Genomic DNA, 22,148 nt, shown 5'->3' on the forward strand with positions numbered 1-22,148 from the left:
CTGAGCAGAGAAGCTTCTGCTATAATCCTCAGTCTGGAGTTTTTTAATTCTTTTAAATTTATTTGGTCTCAGTCTTGGAAAAATTTGAGTTTAGGACCAAGGCTGCAGGTGTGACTGTCATTATGAGGAAACCAGAATGGAAAGCCAGAAGAGGTAGCCAGATTGACAGAAGAATGTTGTGGTAGTAGGGATTTCATAAATGCCACCTCTAACTGTTGCAATCTAATCTGCTCAAGCTGTAAATAATTGTTTTCTTCCAGGATGGGTTGAGGTCTCCTAGTTGGCAGCAGACTCCACAACTGACACAATACAGGGCAGAAGTTGTTATTACTTGAAGTTGTTACTACTAGAAGATCCCTAAACTAAGAACTGTAGCAGTGGGTTGTGGGTGCATACCTTTAATTTGGCCAGGTTTGTGTCTTACTTCTGCTCTGGGTCAGCTTCAGCAACCGTTAATCATCTTTGTGTCGCCTCTGTCAAGCACAAGGTTGTCTGTGAAGAAGAGAGAGGAATTGCTTGTTCACCACTGAAGCTGTGACTAGTCTCAGAAGATCTGGCAGTGCTTCTGAAGACACTGGATCAGAGGAGGGCAAGGCCATGGTAGTGGATAGAACTTGCCCCAGAGGGGGTTTTCTCACGCCTTCCCTCGGGCTGTGCGTAAGGGAGGACCATGCTGGAGAAAGACAAGTGTTGCCTCATCAGTGCCTCTAGAGCTGAGGCTCTTTTCTATGTCCCAGCCTGAATCTGGACTGGATTAGTTATCCCATGAGAGGCTTAGAGGTAGCTATGGCTGATAACATGTCTGGTGTACCCAGGGAGGGCTTTGGTAGTGGCATGCTGCGGTACTTCTTAAAGGACATATTTCCTAATGGAAGTTTCGTCATTTCACGCATCTGTGGCATCATCTTTTGTCCTAGCCAGTTCCTTGTGGCAGGTCAAGAGGCATCATGAGGCCTGAAGGAAGGCTGGTTGGATGACAACAGCATATCTAAGGACTGGGAGAAACAATTTGTTTCATCCCATTGGGATGCAGTGCCCCCTCGAGCCTGGTGCACCAAGGTTGCCCCCGGGGGGGAGGGAGCACTGGGTGCCAGTGCATGGCAGATGAGGGGTGCTCGGCCCTGGGAGGGGACAGGTTGCTGCAGTGGCTGTGCGTTACCTTAGCACCGCACATGGAGAGAAGCAGTGCAGGGACTTGGCAGGAGCACAGCCTGATTCCTCATCAGAGCAAGTTGGGAGGTGCTGCTTTGTCTTGCTCTTGGGAGCACCTGCCTCTGCAAAGCCATCCTGCTCCTCTCCGAGATAAACAGGTGCTTGGGAATGGCCACCTACACTACTGAGAATGTATTGGTAGCTTGTAAATGGAGATAATTGCCGTCCGGACATGAGAGGACAATGTCAACAGCGCCCTTCTGGCACTGGAAGGGTAGCATTGTCTCCATCGGGTGTTTTATGGACTCATAACCTCTGGAACAAGCAGATCCCGTGAGCTCCCACGCTGTGAGCCCCTGGAGCAGGAATCTGCTTCACAGTTTATCCTCTTCTGCCGTGTCTAGTCTCGTATTTTCTTTAATTTTCCTTACAGTACTTTCTTTGTTTTGAACTGACTCAGATTCCTTCTTTTGTGAGCTGTTTTGCTGCTGCTGTGATCTTTCTAAGAGATAGCAAATACTTTGTTTACTGTAAGCTCTTGTGCAGTAATTCATGTGGTTACACCGTGAAACAGAGAAGTGCTTCTGGAGCTTGTTTCCACACCCACCCATTCATCTGTGCCCTTCTCCCTATTTTCAGTACATGGCTTCAGCATGTCACATTGGCATGATGTCATACAAAGCCAGCAGATTTGTCATTAAAAGCCTTGTCATCAATAGATGACTGTTTGTATTTTCTGCCTGCCAGAAACTGTTTTATACTTACTAACCCAGTAATTACGACATTGCTGCCTTTGAAACAGGTTGGTTTCGCTGCCCCACCTTTTCCTTAGGCAATTAAAAGGCGGTGCCAATGTCGAGGGGGGTATTCATTAGCCTGGATGAGGCTTGGCTCCAGCAGCCAGCCTGCACGAATGCGCTCTGCCTGCCACTCCCCTCATGGGCGGTAGCCCAACACTGGGCAGCCTTTGGAGACCATGAATTTGGATAATATTTGTGGCTCACCTCTTAAGGGACTTGTGTAAGAAGGATGAAGAAAGAGAGCATTGCCTCAAAATGGCTGATAAAATGCTCTTTGTGCAGCATCAGTTGAACCTGAACAGAGCAATGTCAGGGTTTTCTTATCATGTGAAGTGATGCCGTTCTTCTGGGCCACTGGATTGCTCGACTGCTTTTGATTGTCTTGCAGTAATTGAATAGCTGTGCTGTGTAACCTGTGCTGAAGGAATCAGGGCTGTTTATTCAGCAAACAGATGTCCTGCTTTGTGGTGTGCTTACAATGTTCCTGGCTTGCGTCTTTCATTCGTTAATATTGCCGACTACCCGGCTATCGTCCTTGCACTGATAATTTTGCGTTTGCTAATGCGTTTCAGTGTCTCAAAGGGAGATCTGGAAGCTGCAAAATTTGCAAAGTAATTCCGTTGATCCATCAAGTATGAGTCTGTCAGTAGACAAGGGTTATCCCTGCAACATCCTGTGTTGCAGTGCATCAAACCACTACATCTGGGCAGGATCTGTTCAGGCCTGGTGACGTGAACTGGGTGTGATCCCAGTCTGCCTCACCAAATGGGTAAGGAACATGTGAAATAGCTTTTGGTATGTGTATCCTGCTCCTGTGCAATGCTGACCACAGTCAAACACATTTATCAGAGAGATCTCTGCCCTCAATCCATTTCCTGGCTTGTCCCTAGCACCACACACTCCTGAGTGGTTTCAGATAGCTGGCAGAATTGAAAACAAAGCAGCTTTGTGTTTTAATCATCCCTACCGAGACCCTAAAATTGATGTTGGGCTGGAAGTTCCTCAGCTGATGCAGGCTGGTGGCAGCCAGTGGCCCAGATAAGCCATTTCCAGCCCTGTGTGGGGATAAGGCCCAATATCTCACTTGAAAGGAGTTGAGAACACTCCCTTGCAGTAGGGCAGTGGTTTTGATAGATTGTAAGAGATTTCACCTCGCAGCTGTAGCAGTAATGTGTAGAAAAGCTACTTTTTCCTCTTTTCAAATTATATTTGGTATCATTTTTTAGCTCTCCCTCAGCAGTCGGAACAATTGGACTCGTGATAGTAAGCAGGCCTGGCTTTTGTAGGAAGAAGAATGTGACAAATAACTCCCATAAACGTGTTTACAGTTTGCACTATCATTTCTAAAATACCATTTCCTACATTGACGCAGAGGAAATTCACAGTGGTAGGAAGGTTTTACAGGTGCCAAGTCAGGATATGACCCCCCCAAAACACAAGTGCTTGGCTGCAAGACCAGTGAGTGCTGTACAATGTTTGTGCTGGTAGCAATCTGATATTCAGCTCCTCCAACTTTTCTGTCCTGTGAGAGATTACAAGTTTTCAGCAAAATCCTGGGGGTAATCCTGCAGGATTCAGCTGTCAACAGCTGTGCTCACCACAGACTCCTCTGCAGGCCTTTTTTGCAAGCAGCTGTTATCTACACTCCATTCCATGCTGGGGCTGATCCGTGCTTCTTGTAAGACGTAAATTGCAATTGCCTCTATGTCCCTTATCATCACTTGATATTTTGAGTGATGCAGAAAATAAGGACACACCGAGGGGTATGTCTCTCACAGCAGCATCCTCAGGGAAGGTAGTTTTCTGGGGAGCTGGGGAACAAGCCATGTAATTGTAGCTGCTCTAAAGGAGGTCTCAGCTCCAGTTTGGGGCTGTGGGAAAGGTTTCTTACCTTAGCTTTTCCCTTAAAGATGAGAAATGTGTGGCACAAAAGAGCTGCATGAGAGCAAGGGTTAGATTTCTGTCACCTCAGAAAGAAGATTAGCAAAGGGAGCTGTCAAGTGAGAGGAGATATCCTCTGCCCATGCTGTCATGCTAGATGCCAGAGGGACATTCCTGTCTCCTTGGTGACTGCTGCTAGCAAGACCTCAGCCTGGCTGTGGATTTTCCAAGTTTCACTTTGTAACTGCAAAACCCACTCGTTTGTTCTTTTCTCTCTTTTTGTTTCCTTCTCCTTTCCTCCTGCCTCTCTCCTCTATTCCTACTTTCCTCTGTCATTTCTGCTACTGTTGCTGTAGTCCATGGAGGCAGTTAGAGCTTGCAGTGCCCCAAAAAATCCTTTTGTGCCTAGATTTTGCCTTCTCTAACCTAATGCCAACCTTCTGAAAGTACCTGAAACCCAGAAATAAAAACTGGTTTTGATGGTATGCACTTGAAATCAGATTCATAGCCTGTTCTAATGTGCATTGAAGGCACACTGGCTATCCTTGAATAAAATCAAGTGCTGACAAATTCATTTTCTCGAATAAGAGTATCCTCATATTGGCTGGAATAGGAGGTTGGCTATTACTGACAAACTCCATGTGCAGGCAAGTTAGTGCAGCGAGCAAGGGCTGAAAGGAGCCGAGGCATGACTGAGCCTCATAATTATACCTAGATTAGACTTTTGCCTGAGGGCAAGGCACGGCAAGAACAGCTCTGAACTCCTATCGTCCTCGCCTGTAGTGTTTGAACACAGACACATCCCTCGCTGTCCCGGTGAAGTCAGCAGCGCCAAGCCCGGCTGGAACAAAGCCCCGTTATCTCTACAGGAGTGCTGCTGACAGGGCAAGCGTGAGCTTGTTCTGGGCTGTGCTCTGCGGTGTGACCAGCTCAGGTTTTCTCCATAGCCGCCCTTTTCCAGGAGGGTTTTGGGGGGCTGCCAGAGCCACACAATATGGGGGAGAACCGGAGTGGTTGAGCTTCCTCATTTCATGATGGTACAGGTACACCTTGGACCACCTCTGGAGAAGGTGATTGTCCTCCCCTTGAGCTAGTGCCCTGACCTTGGTCCCAGTACATGTCCCCTGAAGCTACCACAGAACTAGCAGCAAGTGAACTCCATCCTCTGGGTGTCTGAGGTGTCATCAGAGAGCAGCTGTCAAATTTCCCAGGCATCTCATCACACAGTGATGTGAGCTGGGACTGCAGCCTCCTGGAGGCACACTGCTGCTCAAACACCAGTGCTGCCTCTGTGTTTGATTAACAAGGGATCAAGTGAGTCCTTGCTTGGTAGATGCAGGCATGCCAGAACTGCTTGCTGGAGTTGTGGTGGTTTCAAGCTCCAGGCATGCATGGAAACTGGGCTGTACCAGTACCAGTGCTAGCCCAGGGAACCTGCTGTGGCTCTGACTACGAAGGATGCACCATTTCTCTACTACTGTCATTTGCCACAATAGTTTTGGGGCTTGTATGTAGTTAAGAGGGAAAAGAGTGTGCACTGCATGAACCTTGCATTGCTGGCTGTGCTTGTCTGTGTCCAGTATGGCGTGGGGTGTGAATACTGAGGATCATCACATGGTGGTAACCTGTGCCCTCTGCTCAGCTGATGAGTGCCCAGTGTTGTCACCTGGGCTCTGTAATGACTTGATCTTGCAGGGGGTGAATGGTGTGGGTGCAGTGCTGTATTTAGCTTTGGAGTCTAGGAAAGTCTTGAGCCAAGAGTTCTACTACAGCAGAGGCAGCTTTGCTACTGGGTGTTTGTAATCAATGTCTCTCTGTCGCACTCAGTGAAGTCAAGGTTAGATGGTGTAATTTCTACTGGTCTGTGGCTCATCACAAACTGCTAATTTTGATTGAACAGTCACTCCAGTGCAGCAGACCGGTCTTGTACCTGTGGATCAGACACTGTGAAGGACTCTCTGGTCTCTCCCCTGTCTGTGGACAGGGATTATTGCAGATGGGAAGAGATTTCTTGCACAAATGCTGGTTTCAGGTTTGCTTTTAGCTATGTGCTAAGCTTCCACACAGACTTTGGACAAAGTTAACTGGGTGATACTTAGCTCTGTGCATTCTTTGTAAAATCTTGTGCAAGCCAGAAAAGATTGTCAATGGTAATCATGGTGATTAAATTAGATCACTTCAGGGTTTCAGCCTCCCCAGAGTAAACATCTGTTTTCAATACCCCAAATAGCAAGATGCTGCACTATAGGCAAACTGGGCCTTAATCCAAGGGACTGTCATTATTTACTGGTTTTTTCTATGTATCTTCCTTTGCTTTTCAGTCTATACCATGTTGTACTTTTGTGTATACTCTTCTTTTGTTTCTTTTCAGCCATGTAGGAGTACACATTGTGGTTGCTCAGTATTGAGTGCTTCTGTTGCTTGCTATTGAATGCTGGTGCTGGTGTCATTCCAGTTAAGCTCTATGTACCTTTTGTCTCTGAAAATCAATGGAGAGCAAATTTTAAAAGAACTAGTTTTCATAGTACCTTTCATTAAAAAAAAAAATTCCATTTATGTTTGCTCATGATGAGGGAGGTTTCTCAGGAGGTCGATCTGGGAGACAAAATACAGTTTGTGCTTTTAGTAAACATCAGGAACATTTCTTCCTATAGAAAACTTTGAATGCTTTATAGTCACTCTCATCTAAGTGATATTCCCAGGCATTTTTTTGTTTCCAGCAGATGTTGCCTTGTGCTACAGTCTTGATTCTCAAACAAGTTAAGGGTCTTGGGAATTCTCTTGAGATCTTGGATAGAAATATGCAAGATTAGCTACCACAGGCCATGTTCGTGCTGCAGGTGTGGCAGTAGAGGTAGAAGGAAGCACCTGAGGTGACCTATTGCTAGTATCTTCCTGTGAGGAGTGAGGGGTACAGTTCCAGATGAGCAGTGGTTGCAGGAAAAATCAGATTGCAGCAAGTTCAGACTCCTCTGGGACTTGGGAAGGTGCTAAGGTATTGTTTGTTTAAACACTGCAGTGAATTGGGAGCCTTGCAGAATCGGATTTGACAAAGTTTGCTTAAGGTTCCTTAAAACGGGGAAAAAAGAAACACTGAAAATAATTGAGTTTCTGGTGCTTTAAAAGCTTCTTAATGTTCCTCAAGTTCTTTTTTTCTGCGAAAGTATGTTCTTTTGATTGCAGTTCAGGCTTAGCAGAGTACAGTACATCTTGCCACAGAATGAATAAATGAACTCAGTTCTGCAGCTGCTATTGAATGACGATGTTGGAGCATGCCTTGGCTTATCAGTGAAGGCTGCCTAATGTATTCCACCCAGCCTACCTGAGTGTGCTCTGCAGCAGCAAACCCAGTTAACTATTTTTCTACCTGCCGTATGAATGGTTTTAGCAGTTAAGGGAGTGCTTTGTTTCATAGTATTGAAGTAAGCCATGCCAGAGCATGCACTGGCTGTTTCTCAGATGCCTCTGTTGCTCTCTGCAGCCCAGAAAATGCACCAGGAGCTTGCCACGGCACAGCCTGGCCAGGCGGCTCATGAGCAGAGTGTGGCTCATTAGCTTTACATTCATTAGTTTCTAAAAGCCTTCAGAATCAGATTTGGAGGCATGAGTAAGAAATTTACAGTCTATCCTACCAATGTGACAGAATGTTGCTAGTCAAAAAAAAAAAAATTAAGTGGGCCTCTCTGGACCTTTCTGAGGGATTTTATTGTTTAGCTGTTGTTTTTCAAGATGCCTCAAACTATTTGGCTTTGTGTTTGTCTGTTATGTTCAACTCAGTCCTCCCACAAAAAGTCAAATACCTGCTTTTACTGAATTATTAACAACAATGGATGGAACTTATGTATCAATGAAAATTATTCAGGTTTCCCAAGGTAATTGATTTAAATGGAGTTAAATTTAGTGGAAGCTTCTATTGGTATAATGAATGCTCATTATAGAGCCTAATGTGCTTTAAGGGCTTGATAACCTTCTCAGTAGGGAAGTCAGGCTGCTGTTTTCCAGCAGAGGCACGGATGCTGTACGGTGGCACTGCTGTCACTGCAACTGTATCCCATTGCTACGCTGGAGTGTTTCTCTTTAACCTTCTGTGGTTTTTCCTCTTGCAGAGGACCACCTCCCAGCTGGCTTCCCAACCATTGACATGGGCCCGCAGCTGAAGGTGGTAGAAAAGGCCCGCACAGCCACAATGCTCTGTGCTGCCAGTGGTAACCCTGATCCCGAAATCTCCTGGTTCAAGGACTTCCTGCCCGTCGACACTGCAACCAGCAATGGGCGAATCAAGCAACTCCGCTCGGGTAAGGTAGCAAAGCAAGTAAGCCTTCCCACCCTCCTCACTCTTCCTCCCTTTTCTCTTTACATGCTGCTAGTATTTTCTCCCTGAAACGCGATTCTAAACCCAAATGTCAATTTGCTCTGAGCTTCTTTCTTTTACAATGTAAAACCAGTTTTTGGAGCTGATCCCCTCTGGCAGGATATCGTGGCTTGTTAAAAGGAGACATTAGAGTGGGCATGCATTTTGGAACATCACCTGGATATCTTCTTCAGTAGACCATCTTGATATTGCCCCAAATCCTTGGTAGGCTCAGACATTTCACTACCAACTCAGTGGGTCTCAGGTATTTGTTAATAGGAGCACAGTGCAAATCAGGATAATGAGATACTGGTTGAGATTTTACAATCAGTGGTCATATGCACCTTTACTCCTTATACAGACTCTTCAAGGCAGTGCTCTGCTTTCCGTTGAGCTCGTTACCGTCCTTACTGTGTGACACCACAAGAATAAAGAAAAATCCAAAAAGCAGCAATTACGTGGATTTCAGAGGAAGGTGGACACAGTTTTGAAATACACCATTTCTTGTTGATTCTTTTGTTTGGCAAGCCAAATACTAGCTTTTGAAATACAGACGATGATTTCTTGGGGGTGGCTAAGAATGCACTCATTTTAGCAAGGAGTTCTTGTTTTTCTACTGCACTGTTCAGTCTCCCAGGACTGTAAGGCCCATTAGAGAATTAAAGAAAATAAAATGTTGCTTTATTCACTGATGAAGTGGAGCTCCCCAGTGTGAATTAGAGTGGCTGTTTAACAATGCACAGCATAACTACACAGCAGCTTTAGTCTGGGGAAAAGAGCCCCCAGTGCCCTACACAAAGTACAGAAGGGACCAGAGCTTGGAACAACTTTGGTCTAGAGAGGTCTCATGCTTAAATATGAGGCTGACTGCCTTGCCTGGCCATGATTATTTCTGGGCACTCAAAAGCCATTTGTTATGAGTGCTGCTGCCAGGGCATCACCATCTTCTTCTTACTAAGGTGAACATTTTGAAATATTTCCCCATAGCAGGAGCCTTCTGCATACATCTGATGATGCTTGGATGATAAGAAGTAGGTTTGTACTTGGAGGAGTGGGTAAGTGAGACATCACTCTCAGCAAAAATAGAACCCAGCCTGACACTCCTGATCCCACCTTGATGTACCAGTGAACGCTAATTATACTAATGCATTTATAGTTTATGAAATTTCCCAGTGACCTTTAACATATCTCCCCCACAACATGGTTTAATCTTGATCTGTTTGTGCTGGAAGAAAATATCACACTTGTTTAGTTATTCTGAGAAGCTTTAGGAAGCAGCAATAGGAAAGTGCACATGGATGTGTTTCACTTTGTAGCTGACTAAATCAGCATCAGAAATTACCATAAATGAGCAGCAAGGCAGCCTCTGATGCACTTGCTGTACGTTCTCCAGCCTCCTTTTTACAGGCACTTGGCTGCCTCTCCACCAGCTGCTTCACAAGTTTGGTGAGATAAAAAGTTTAAAAACAAACTAGTAAAGCCTGTCATAGTGTCCAAGTTTTGATTCCTATTTGCTGTTCTTGAGCAACGTCTCAATTGAATATTTCACCTGGGATTCAAACTCTAGAGCTGGCTGCTTGCTGAAGACACAGTAATTACCAAGGGAGGTGTCAAGGGAACCTTTTAGAAATCAATGAGCAGCACACATCCTCAGACTCACAGAAGAAATTGATTAGCTCTCTAATGTAGTATGGGAGGTTTCTACAGTTCAGTGCAAGAGACTTCCAAATACGAGTTTGAAGTTTTGTTTTCAGGGATCTGGTGATATGATGCCAAGATTCGCCAAGGCTCTGCTGCGCCCTGGCAGGAGTGGGGAGCATGAAGCTTGCAGTTTCTCACGGGCCAGAGATTCAACCCCTGCTTGCATTTGTGGCTTTTTCCTGTATTTGTAGTGGACATAAAGTAGGGCCTGCACTTGGAAGTGCCTGAGTCCCACTTAGGTGATTGCAGCACCCTGTATGAGCAATGTGATGGCTTGGCAGTTTCCCATTCATTCGGCAAGGTGCTAATTGAGCTCTCCAACACTGTACCGTAGTTGGGCAGAGTTGTTTTTCAAAGAAAAGAGTATTTAAATAGATACCTCATTATATGGTAGAGTTTAATAGTTTGCAAAGTCTCTGCTCCATTAAGATCATATCTTATAGTCATCCTGGCATATCTGCATGAATGTCAGTTTATACTATCTCAATCTAAATATACGCTCGTTTAATTTCATTTAATTAAAACCCAATAAAAGCGAGACAGATGCAATATAGTTAAAATAGCTACAGCACATTGTGAGCCCAGTACTGTGTATATAGTGTCCGACCTTCAATGAGTACATTGTATATTAATATTCAGATGTATGAAATACAGGTCATGAAGGTCAAAGCAGCTTTGGAGTCTGACTTAGAGAGGGGATTGAGGGATGATTTTGTTTCTTCAGGCTCCTAGTATGGAATAAATAGAGGTAAAGAAGCAGCATGTTTGGAAAAGGTGCTCTCTTCTGACACTCAGAGTTATGTGGGCTGGCAGTGCTCTGGGGGCTTCAGGCAGGTCTTTGAACTTGCATGCAGTCAGATCATGTGCCCCAGGGGGCTCTGAACATCAGTTTCTAGAGTTCTGTTCATCTTCTGTCAGGTACTAGAGTTGGTGGTTTAAGACATCCAAGCCATCATCTTAGGCTTTTCTAACCCCAGAAAATTGGTGGTTTTGTCAGGACCCAATGGGCAGTTTATAAATCTGCCTTGTATCCTACTCTACCTCATTTAGTAATTATACCTGTATGTGTGTATATTTGTTTTTCCTATTATGCCTTCTGACAGCATAACTCTATATTTGGAGGGCTTTTGTAACTCTTTCTCACCCTTACTTAGGTTTTTCTTCCCAAGTAAAGCTTAATTCTATTTTAAGTCCAATTCTTGGGTAGTTTTGCCAGTAAATGTTAGGCTAATAGCTATAGAGATGAGAACACAAATAGATACAGGGTTTCATCTCTGTTATCACAGATCAAGGCAAAAGCAAGGTTTCTGACTCAGGCTGGTTGTAGCAAAATTCTCCCATGTTCATCTTGCTAGTATTTCCCACCTCTTGCAGAGAGGCTGCTTTTCTGCAAGTGCAGTGCCTCAGGACAACTCCCTGTTCTCCCCCCGGGGTGTGTAGCTTCACTCACTGCCTCTCCGTCAGTGACACAGGATCTAAGGCCAGCTCTGGGCTGGGAAACCTCCCCAGCATGCTAACACATTTAAAACTTGTTTGGCTGAACTGATTTTAAAACTGTCCAGGCATTGTAGTATTGCAGGTGATACACACATGAGTTCTGGCAGCCAATCAGTGCTGCACCTCTAACCATGTTTTAAAATCAGTTAATGATGTGGTGGAAACTCTCTCAGTATAGATCAGATTGTGCTGATGCTTCACAGTTCTTGGATCAGAAGCTCCTGAGGACTTAAAAGCAGTTCAGTTGGAATTCATACTCTCAAAGCTCTTGATTGTCTCCTGTGAGTTTCATAGCTGAGGAATTGCTCTTCCACCTTTCTCTTCTGAAAACTTCTGAACAAAATGTCAAGTTAGAATAAATAGCTATTCTGACTGTTAACATATATCTTTGCCATGTAAGGAAACTCCAGAAATTCAGAAAGCATTATCTTTCATCTAATAGAGAACTTGGTGTTACAAAAAGTATCATTCTCTGTTAATCACTTTCAATTAACTGAGTTACAGAACCATGCCCTAGATCCTAGTGTGACTTTCAGGCAATTAACTGCAAGTAAAGTATTAGAGAGGACTCTGCAGGTGACTTCAGTCACTCTCTGGAAAAGTGAAGGTGCTTCTAGCAAAGAAGCAGTGGGAGCTGGCTCACCATATCACCTTGCTGCATTTGGGCTCTCAAGAGTTACCAGCAACTGTTTTCATTTAGGCTTGATCCTATCAGTAGAAGCATTACTTGCTTGGAAACAAAAGGAATACCCAACATGCACAGAGCAAACATGCAAAAAGAGGTGGTGTCTCTTTATCCTAGTGAAGTGGCCATGATGTCCATATCCTGCTTCACTGGCAATACCCAGCAGTCAGCATCCAGCAGATGTTCAGCTCCTAGCAAGGAACAGCTTTGAGTCCAGACATCAGATAGGCATCGACCTGGGACAAGATGTAAGGACAGCCTAAAAGAATGGAGATTAAGTAGTATTTTCCAAAAGGATCAGGGAACCCACACAAGGATGGATATTGTCTCAGAAAGGACTGACTGGAAAAGAGTTGAAGCAATATAGTGGCCAACAACAGCCAGTTGACAGCTGAAGTTTTGTCTTCTGGAAGAGCCTAAACTGCACACCTGGGTCTTGCTGTGTGAGGTGCACACAGCAGTTGTGGAATACATTCAGAGTCCCTGTGGCATCTGGTAGCAAATAGTCTTTCCTGTAGTACTTTCAGTCTTGAAAGGAGTTTCCCCTAAGCCAAAGCTAGGAAGTAGCCAAAAGCACTGTCAGAGTTCTCTGAGATTCAGTGTTGTACTGCCCCAGTCCTCACATGAAGCTAGCACGAGCCTTGGTTTCTCTGCTGATGTTGCTTTGGAGTGTTTTTTTGGTGGTTTAGGTTCCTACAAGGAAGTGGTATGTTGGTAAGCCTGTGATGAGTTTGTCAGCAGAGTGAAGTCCCTTCTCCAACAGAACTTCTCCACACTGGGAAATACTGACACAAATAACCCCAGGTGGTTTTCCAGTGTATCATCCTGTGTTTTTCCTTGCTTTGGGTGTCTGACTAGGTGCTTCCAGTACACAGAGAATGTCAGGGCCAGCATTTATTCCTGACTGAGGTGAATGTATGGGGTGTTACTCAGTGTCTGTTAATCATAAAGAGGAAATAAACTCTCCTTCCTTATAAATGTTTCAAACCTTTCAGACACAAGGAATTGGGTTTGAAGTTTGATCTTGGGGTGCCCTTTGCATAAAGCGGCATGGTGATCACAGGGCCCAAGTTGGCCTCAGTAACCATTTGAGTGATGACACCTCCCTCACTTGATGGACTCTATTATGTTGGCACTCTGTGGCCTGTGTACTGTGATTTGGTCCCTTTGAGGGACACACTCTAAAAGGACAACAGACAGAGATGAATCATCATATGATGTGAAGGATAAAGGGAAACTTCTGTTTGTTCCTTCGGGATAAGGAAATCTGGGGTCCAACTGAAAAGCCTTGTGCACACTCTGTAATGGTGTCCTCTGAGTGAAAAGTGAATGTCTTAGCTTTGCAAAGGTGAGAGAGACATGGAACAAAGGCTACAGTAAATACAGCAAGCCTCTGTGTTGGTCCCACAAGGGTTGGGGTACATTCAGAAGGATTGAAATTCAACTAATGAAAAAATAAGCTGGCCACATTTAACATTTTAGGGAATCTGCTTCAAGTATGCAGTTGCTTCTAGAGCTCTGTATAGACAATTGCATAATAGAGAAAGGGTTGAGCCTCTACAGGGAGTAGATACAAAGATTTCCTGCAAATCTTCTCAGTTCTAGGACAGAGCAACAAACCCTATTTCAGCCAGATGAGAGATAAGGAAGTAATGTTTTCAGCCCCTTGGGCTTGTGTTCAAAGTCATTGCACCATTCCCATGGGAAGTGACACACTGTGGTGATGCTTTTCTTAACTCTGAAAATTGTGGAACCGATGGGGCAGGGGACACATGATACACCAGAGGGGGAGTGCCCTAGACCAAACAGAGCAAAAATATCGCTTGGCAAACTTTCCAAACAAGCAAAGAGAAATAACCCTGTTTTCCATGGCTGTGCTATTCCTTGTAAGTATCTCTGGGTATAACTGTTCTGTTAAGAGTAGCAGTAGTTACTAGGATAAGTAAGCATCAGATTTTTTATTGCAAGAGATTACCCACAACTTCCGTCACTGCAAGATTTTTTCTGATGCTTCAGTCATCTCTGGGTAGAAGACATCAGAAAATATAACAAGACATAAAGTTAAAATGGGGTAATGTCATCTTGGCAGAGGAAAATGCTAAAATGAGTAGTTTGAATTGCTGCTCCTGCTTCAAAAAAGGGACTCTGCCTAAAGGAAGGGTAGTTAGGAAAGAAAAAGAATAAGTATAAATATTGTAATTACTTTTTAAGAGGCAAGTTAAATGTGCTTAAAATATGCTGCCCTTGTATTTACAGAAATTCTTTTCTTTCTTTCCCATTGGGTGATCATTGTTGTGGATAATGGAATGAGCTGTAAATCTGAGATACACGACAGTCTTGTATGCATACTGGTATTTATTAATCAATACACTGAACATGATTTGACACACTGTGTCCTGTTTAACCCTATTTTTCTGTCTGTTTAAACTCCTCAGTTTTCTTTGGTAAGTGCTTGGTATTCAGATCCTACAAATCTGCATAAAACCAACACATACCATGAACTGCCTACAGATTCAATTTGCATGAATCTCTCCCTTATACTAACAGCCTTCATATGTGCAAATTAAGACCAAGGGGACAAAAGTGGGGATTAGAAGGGTTCCTTGCCAATTTGCCCAGCTGGAGCTTCTCCATCGTACTTCAGTATTGATTGTACACTGAACTCAAGACACTGGCCAGTGGAGCCTCCACTTGCTAAATACCTTGACCTCATAAAATGAACCTTTATAGATTGTTGCAACAGGATAATTTAACCTCACTCCCAGAGAAGCCCTCCTTATAAGATACTCTTCATTACAGCATGTAAAATTATCTCCAGTGCCTTATAAAGAGGGTAGGGATTCCTTTCTTCTGCTAACATCCAAATTAGGCAGGAACAACAGAGGCTAGCGTGCCATTGTTACATTACCAGAAACCACTTTATTTCGAAATATTTCTGTATGTAAAGTTAATTCTGCGTGACACCAATTTCTTGGCCAGAGGGAACCTGATGCAAGGGTTACGCGAATGTGGAGAATGACTCAAAACTGATTTATTACGCTTTCCTCTTAGTTTAATGTCTTTAAGCAAGCAGATTTTGTCCCACTGGTCGTTCTAACCTCAAAGCCAAATTGCACCGAGTGCCCGCAACCATGCGCTTTCCACCCCTCCTGCCCAGCAGACTCACAGTCACACAGCCCCAGGACACACCCTCCTTGTTCTGTATGAGGAATGAAGGAGCACTGCACCATCTCCCCTAAGTGTCCTCCATCTCAACTGCTTGAACAGTGGTGTGGGTGAATGCAAGTGGTGAGGCCAGCCAGCAGTGCCACCTCGGCAGCTTAGTTTGGCCCCTGTTCATGAGGGTGGGGACTTCAATGGAGAGATGCAGGGCTGGATGCTGCACTCCTGAAAGCAATAAGCTTTACTAACCTCCTGAGAGTGTCACTCTGACTTTTATTGCACATCAGTTTCTTTTTGTTTATTCCTGTCGCGCTAATACAAATTCTAGCTTTAAAAAAACTTTCTGCTTTTTAGTTATAATTTTCTTCCTTTCCTCTTTGTACTAATGCTTCTCTCTAATCTTATTTGCATTCAAATTACCTCACCAGGTGGTACACCGATCAGAGGTAAGAATGCTGAAATGTGCCTCCAGTTGTCACGTCACTCCATCTCCTGTCTGCCTTGTCCCTTCTCCTCCGGTGTTTCTCATCTCCAGCTTTTACTCTCAGCCCTAACTCTGCCAGTGCTCTCGCTCATCTGCACTCTCCCACTAGTGTGTTTATTTCGGTTGGGTTTTAGCGTGATTTCTTGTAGACTCATCCATTGCAATTTTGCACTGTTGAAAGGGGGTTATTCAATGGAAAGTTTGCAAAAGTTTGGAAAATGGTCCCAGGCCTCCACCACAGGAGAGTTGACATCTCTTGCAGCTCCTGAAAGTCTCTGAACTTCCCACACATTGTGACCTCGGAGGTCTTTTGTCTCTGGGTTTTCAGATGGATTACTTTGGTGTAAATGTATGGAGGTAACATTTTCACAAGAGAACAGTTAAATTAATCTGTGCTGCTGCTGATGGTCATGAAAATCTAATTGGAAGGAGAAAAATTCTTGAAAGGTTGAGCAAATGTGACTCTGAGATAAGGAACACCTTTGTGTTCCACATGTTTCTCTTTCAGATGTACTCACCCTCTAATGTGGCGGCAGAGCAGAGAACCACTGACCTTGACCCCCCCCTTTCTGAGCTGGACATACCGATGTTGTTTTGCAGCATTAAGATTTGTTTTAAACAGACAAATCAGAAGCACATCTGGCTCTTTAAGCCTTCATTAATTAAACCCACCCCTAGTTTGACAGCCCAGCCCAGTCTGGTGCACAGTCCCTGGCTAGTTTTCACAGCCTGTATGCACCAGTAATGACTTTCCATTGGAGTGTTGTTTTTTCTAGCCTAAACACTCAAAGCTGTCTCTTTAGATTAACTTTAGCATGTTAATCAGCATTATGTGCTAAGGCCCATCTGAATTCTCTTGTGATTTTGGTTACCCCTCTTGAATGACCTCTGGATTTCCTGACAGAATGACTTCTACCTATAAATCAACACAACCTCATTCGTTCAGATTTCCCCCTTCTCCCTTTTCCTCCCCCTTTTCCCCAAATCACTGCTGGAAGTTAATAATATGACTCTTGTAACTGGTTCTGTTGCTGGGGGTTAATGTTTTCAGCTCCTATTAAGTGATTTTAGAGTAAAGGTGAATCGCGGTTTGATACGTATTTGCATTAAGTTGCCTCCGTAGCAAATCTGGGTCAGGGAAAAAGACTGCAAACCTTCTTTTTATATGAATGGGCTTACCATATCTGTCATTCCTCCCTTTGGAACGCTTGAGATTGACAGCTGTGATGTTACAAACTCCTTTAAACTATTTCTTCGTCTCCTATTTCTACTGCAAATGCTAAAATGAAGTGACAGATGGAATGCTAACTCCATCCGCTCTGAGCTCCCGGCCGAGCACACTGAGTGTGCAGCCATCCCGGGGCCTCCCCGCACACTTTGCTGCACGCCTCTCCTAGCTGATGACATTAGTGACTCAGCACCAGAACCACATGGATGCTCCATACGTCCTGCTTGGGAACCGATCGCATCTCTGTGAAAAGAACCATCCATCTCATAAAACATAAGTTTCCCGCACCCCCACCCCCTTCCCACCCCCATTTGAGTCCTGATGAGGTATTTTAAGAGTGTTCTGACATTATTTAAAATATATGTGTCCTGTTTGAATGTCAAAGATGACATTTCTGTGAGAGCAAACAGAAGCCACGTGCTGCTCTCTGGCTTCTAGAGGATTTCTGTCAGCCTGATGCCTTTTATTTAAAATGGAGGTCATTGAATTTCTAAAGATAACGACAGATTAGATGAAAGTGCTTTTTTATGATGGTGAGGTTGTGTCCATGTAGAAGTGACTGTTCTGCCATGTTCTATACCCAGCTGCACTCTTGTTCCTCATTAAGGTAAGTTTGATGCTTTGGAATCCATTAATTTGGTCTGAAAGGAAGGGTGAAGTAATTACTCTTAATGAACCCTTTTGGTAATAATGTTGGGGGGGAAGGGGTGGTTTTGGTTTGATTTCATTGCTGCTGTGACTGTCGCTAGGAGTTGTGTGTCTGGAGTTCTTGGGATGGTATCCAAGACATTCTGTCAAGAGCAGTGGCAAACCCACCTGGAGGGAACAGCATGTGATTAGACAGAGGATGATCTGAGATACTCTGCCATGCACCCCTCCAAACAGGAGATTTTTATCTCTAAATAAACTCATTTGACCTTACCCCCACATATTTGGTCCTTTCTGTCCAAGACATGTCTGGCTTCCCTGAAATGGGAGGAGCTCTCATCCATAATTCAGAATTTCCATTTGTAGCTTCACTCTTTACCCCTCTGGGATGGTCCCAGGTAGTAAATTAATATTGAAATCCCTGTTTGTTCATCAGAAAGACACAGAGCTGGCAAATGCCTGTCAGATTAGGCAAGAGCTGGCTTCTTAAGGTGACCCACAGATAGTATCAGCAAATCCATGTTTAAGCAAGTTCTGCCCCATTTATATTTTGAAAGTAGAATATAAGATGTTCATTTCCAGCATTTCTCTACAATTTCACTCACTCAGCTTTGTGAAACCTGGCTGCATTTTCCTGCCCTGGGCTGTAAGAGAGAGCAGAACTCAGTTGTGTTTCTAGTGGGTGCTAGACTGAACAGGCACTGGATCAGATACACATGAGGAGGTAAAGAAATATCATCGTCTCAGGCATTATCCCTTTCCAGTCAGATTTATTTGTTACTTTTCTGTCACCACAGGAAATATCAGAGGTTCCTATACATAAGAGTATTTCTTCCCTGCAGACGTCAGCATAGCAGAGGTCTGTCTGAATTAACTTTAGATCAGCTCACTTGGGTGTCAGAAGCTGTCTGGGAAGCCAGGTAAACACCCGCACCAACTTCTGTATAGCTGTAGCTAAACCTTTTCCAGTCCCAAGTGAACTGGTTTAAATATAGCTCCATTATTTCAATGCTATCCTGCGAGCTGGAGCGTAAAGCTATCCAAAGAGATTAGAGGAAGCTAAAAGAATTTTGCTGTTTCTTTTTGAGTATGTGTTTGTACATTTGGTTGGTCTTTGTGTATTACAGGATTTTTTTCCTGTTTCTTGAGCTTTTCCAGTCACCAAAAGAAAGCAAAAGAAAAACAACTTTAAAATGAGATCTGCTTGCAGGAGAAGTGTCAGGGGGAGGCTGGGTGGGTAGTGCCTGGAAATGCTTGTCATGCCATGTTTCTTACTGTCACATTCAGATTGACTTGTGTCCCTTTAGAAACACACAGAGGTGTTACTGTGCTTTTGACAGTGCTGTAGTTTTGCTTCTGAGGCAGAGTCCCCCGAGATTCCCTGTACCTGCTAGTGAGAGATCAGAGCATCCTGAAACTCTGCTGTCTAAGAGGAGGCCTCACACTGCTGAGAATGCTGGGTCTCGTCTCCTCCCTCTCTGCCCGAGTCCAGTTCATGGCAGCAGTCAGGTACTATCAGCAGCTGCCTCTGGTGCTCAGGAGAGTGATTTCTCAGCACTGCTGCCATCCAGAACAGGCCCCTTGTATGCCAATCCCTGTCCTCGCAGGTATAATAACCATAATGAACACTAACAATGAAAATATATTTGTAGTTACCTTGTTTTGCATATTTGGCAGTGCCAATAGCTGGTGGAGGCTAGGTACAATCCTCTGTAACAGCTGGGAGATGCTGCTGTTATAAATTACCAAAAATAGCGAATATGGGAAATGCTTATTTTCATTTTTAGTGACTCTCGTGTGGTTTGGTGGTTTTTCACAGCTCCCACAGCAAGTGTTTGTTATCTCAGGCAGCAGCCAGGATGTCAGAGTCCAACTCCCCCACTGTCAGGGCTTCACATTATTTCTTTGTCCACCATATTCACATTTATGAGTCCTTGTTTGATCTGGGATTGTCTCTGACCCTGCTCCAGAGCTCTCTGGATTTTTGTAGAGAAATTCGTCTTCCCTAGGAGGGAATTTTTAGCAAAAGGGATTGGGACCCACACCTGAGCACTTGTGGAAGAGGGAACTGGCTGAAGAGGGGGGCTAAGAATACTGCTGGAAGAGAAGTCAGGCAGTATTTATGTGAAGGAAGCTGGTGGGGAGCAGGGGGAAAGAAAAGGGCGGGTTTTAGAGTAGCCATATGCTTTAGTGTGCAGGTAGGCAAAATTTACCTCTTTGCTGAGAGGAAGGGCCCTGGTCAGGTAGCTGGGTTCATTCCATCTGCATTGCAAGTCCTTTCCTTAGATGAGTGCTGTGTCTGCAGCCTGGTTTCTCTGACTCTTGGGTACTTACAGGACCATTTCATTCCATGTCTTCATTCCATGATTTTATAACCAGGGCAAAAAGTCAGTCCCCTCGTTGTGAGCCTGGAGGACTGAGGCTGTGAATGCCCTGATAGAGAAAAAGCTGTTCCCACTGCTGGGGATGGAGCTCCGACCTGAATTGATACAGAAGAGTGTTGCCCCGGGAGCTGCGGTGTTTGGCTCCGTGCGGTGCTCTCTGGGAGAAGAGGGCACAAGCACCCAATGAGCTACGGAGCAGGATTTCAGGGAGATCAATTTGTATGGCAGCTCAGAGCCTTTTACATTTGGTTTGTCACCTAGAGAAGAGAGTGACAAGCCCTCCATGGCACAACAGTACCCAGCACTGCCAAAAAGCATCCCTTATCAGGATCTGCCTTCCCCATGCTTTCTCTGTGCAGGGCACTTTTTAAATGTTTCTTTTAACCACTGTCACTGCAACTAATGATTCTGCCTGAGCACAAGTATATTTGAATAGATAAGTATCTTGGAAAGCTGCTAAAGGGGCTGCTGTCTGTGCCTGAGTTAAAGAGCAAAAGAAAAGCTAGGTGAGGAGGGGAGGGGCTGGCAAGGAGATACCAGCAAAGAGGAATAAGGAATATAAAATAAGGAATGCTTGTCAGTCAGAGGGGCTGACTCCTGCCCTCAGCCCCAGAAAACTCTGCCTTGTCACCATTCTCCCTGGCACTGGAGGGCAGCCAGGGGTTTTTCTCAGGAGCTGTCAGCTCTCTGATAAGCTGTGTTGTCAGGAGCAGGTCTGAAGCACAAGCAAGACTGACGTGACATGGCAGCATGGTGAGGAACTGTTCCCCTCTTCCTCTGGAGCCCTGCTGCAGTTCAGGTGTGGAGGAGCAGCGGAGGTTGAGTGATGCTCAGCAGGGACAGGTTTCACTCTGATGTGCACGTGCTGCTGCAGAGCCCCACAAGCTCCCAAACAAGCTGTTCACTGCTCCTCTGTGTACTTGTATCCATGTCCTGGTGGTCGATGGTCCTCATGCATCCACCAAAGCCCTGCTATCTCATTGCACGTCAGGACTCAGCCACACAAATAGGAATAAGGCACCTGGCACGGGAGCACTGGAGGCGTCCATGTGAGAAGCCTGCAGTAACATCCTGTGTGAACAAGACCTCACTCAGCAACTTATACAACATAAATCCCAAAGTAATGAATAAAAGTAAACCAGCCTTCCTAGCCTTGGTTTGCAGAGGCGCTGAAGATTATGAGATGTTGACAGGGCTAGGAATAGAAATCAGGTCCTTTGCACTTCTCGAGGCAAACAACTCTCCATGCTTTTGAGCGTCTTCGGATGCAGCTTCCATGAATTTCAGGGAAGGATGCTACTCAGAACTCAGATCTTAACTTTCTTGTACTCCTTGTGTCCTGTCCAGCCTAGACATGAACCCTCCAAGAGATGATGTCTCTCTCTGGGACCACTGAACTAGGGCTGAGAGCATTTTGTAGGAAGTTTTTTTCCAAGTTTCAGATGCATTTCTGTCTCCAGCTTTCTGATTCCAGAAATGTCTGAGCTTCTTAACTTTATTCATAAATCTTTGTACTCTGAGACACCCTACACTTGCCTAGATCCATCACTTAGTTGTAGGTTGTCTTTCAAGAAAATCCCTCCAGCCCTGCTGACTGCCATCAGTTTACCACAATCCTTTCAGTTTCTGCTGGCTGTCAGCTATGCTGCAAGATCTTTATGTTTGTCTAATGATGATTTATTGCAGGACCTGTTTTCTTTCTGGTTCATTTGCGAGGTTTGTGTTAACTTCCTTCTGCTGTGGGTTCTTGTCTTCCTCCTGACACACCATAATTTGAATAGTCGTGCCAACCCAGACAAACCCAGAGTCCCTTGCCCAATGTCCCTGAGCAGTTTGCAGGCAGTTGCTGACATGTTGCATGTTTATAATACTATTCTAGAAATTGGTCCATGTTGACAGGCAGTAACAGCATTTCTTTTGAAACTCCCCTCATTTTCTTCATCTCTTAAGTTTTTTCTTTCTACTATTGAGGTCCCTAAAGATGAAAAATAGTTGGACTGACATTTAAGAGGCATGGTGATCGTGAGTATAAAGGGTAAAAAAATTACCAGTAATATGTATTAAATGGCAAAAAGGGTCATGTAAAAAGGTATGTGTTTATGGCAGAATTATCTAGGGATCTTACTTTTTTTCTAGGCAGACACTACTGTCACTTGAAGCTGGCTCTGCTTCCAG

General features: G+C 44.5%; 1 protein-coding gene across 18 annotated transcripts in view; it reads left to right on the forward strand.

Annotated features, from left to right (window-relative positions):
- Window positions 1-22,148, forward strand: part of PTPRF (protein tyrosine phosphatase receptor type F) — a 378,495-nt gene that overhangs the window by 263,286 nt on the left and 93,061 nt on the right. For 11 of the 18 annotated variants that reach the window (XM_042030480.1, XM_042030494.1, XM_042030495.1 and 8 more), the window contains 2 exons: window positions 7,940-8,128; window positions 15,658-15,675. In XM_042030480.1, coding sequence (XP_041886414.1) covers window positions 7,940-8,128; window positions 15,658-15,675 — 207 coding nt within the window. The remainder of the gene's footprint in view (window positions 1-7,939; window positions 8,129-15,657; window positions 15,676-22,148) is intronic. The other 7 variants (XM_042030484.1, XM_042030488.1, XM_042030497.1 and 4 more) reach the window with 1 other exon arrangement.

Source organism: Corvus kubaryi, unplaced genomic scaffold (assembly GCF_017639235.1).
Source record: "Corvus kubaryi isolate FWS band 111438036 unplaced genomic scaffold, C.kubaryi_AGA036_p1.0 37334, whole genome shotgun sequence".
Lineage (NCBI taxonomy): Eukaryota > Metazoa > Chordata > Aves > Passeriformes > Corvidae > Corvus > Corvus kubaryi.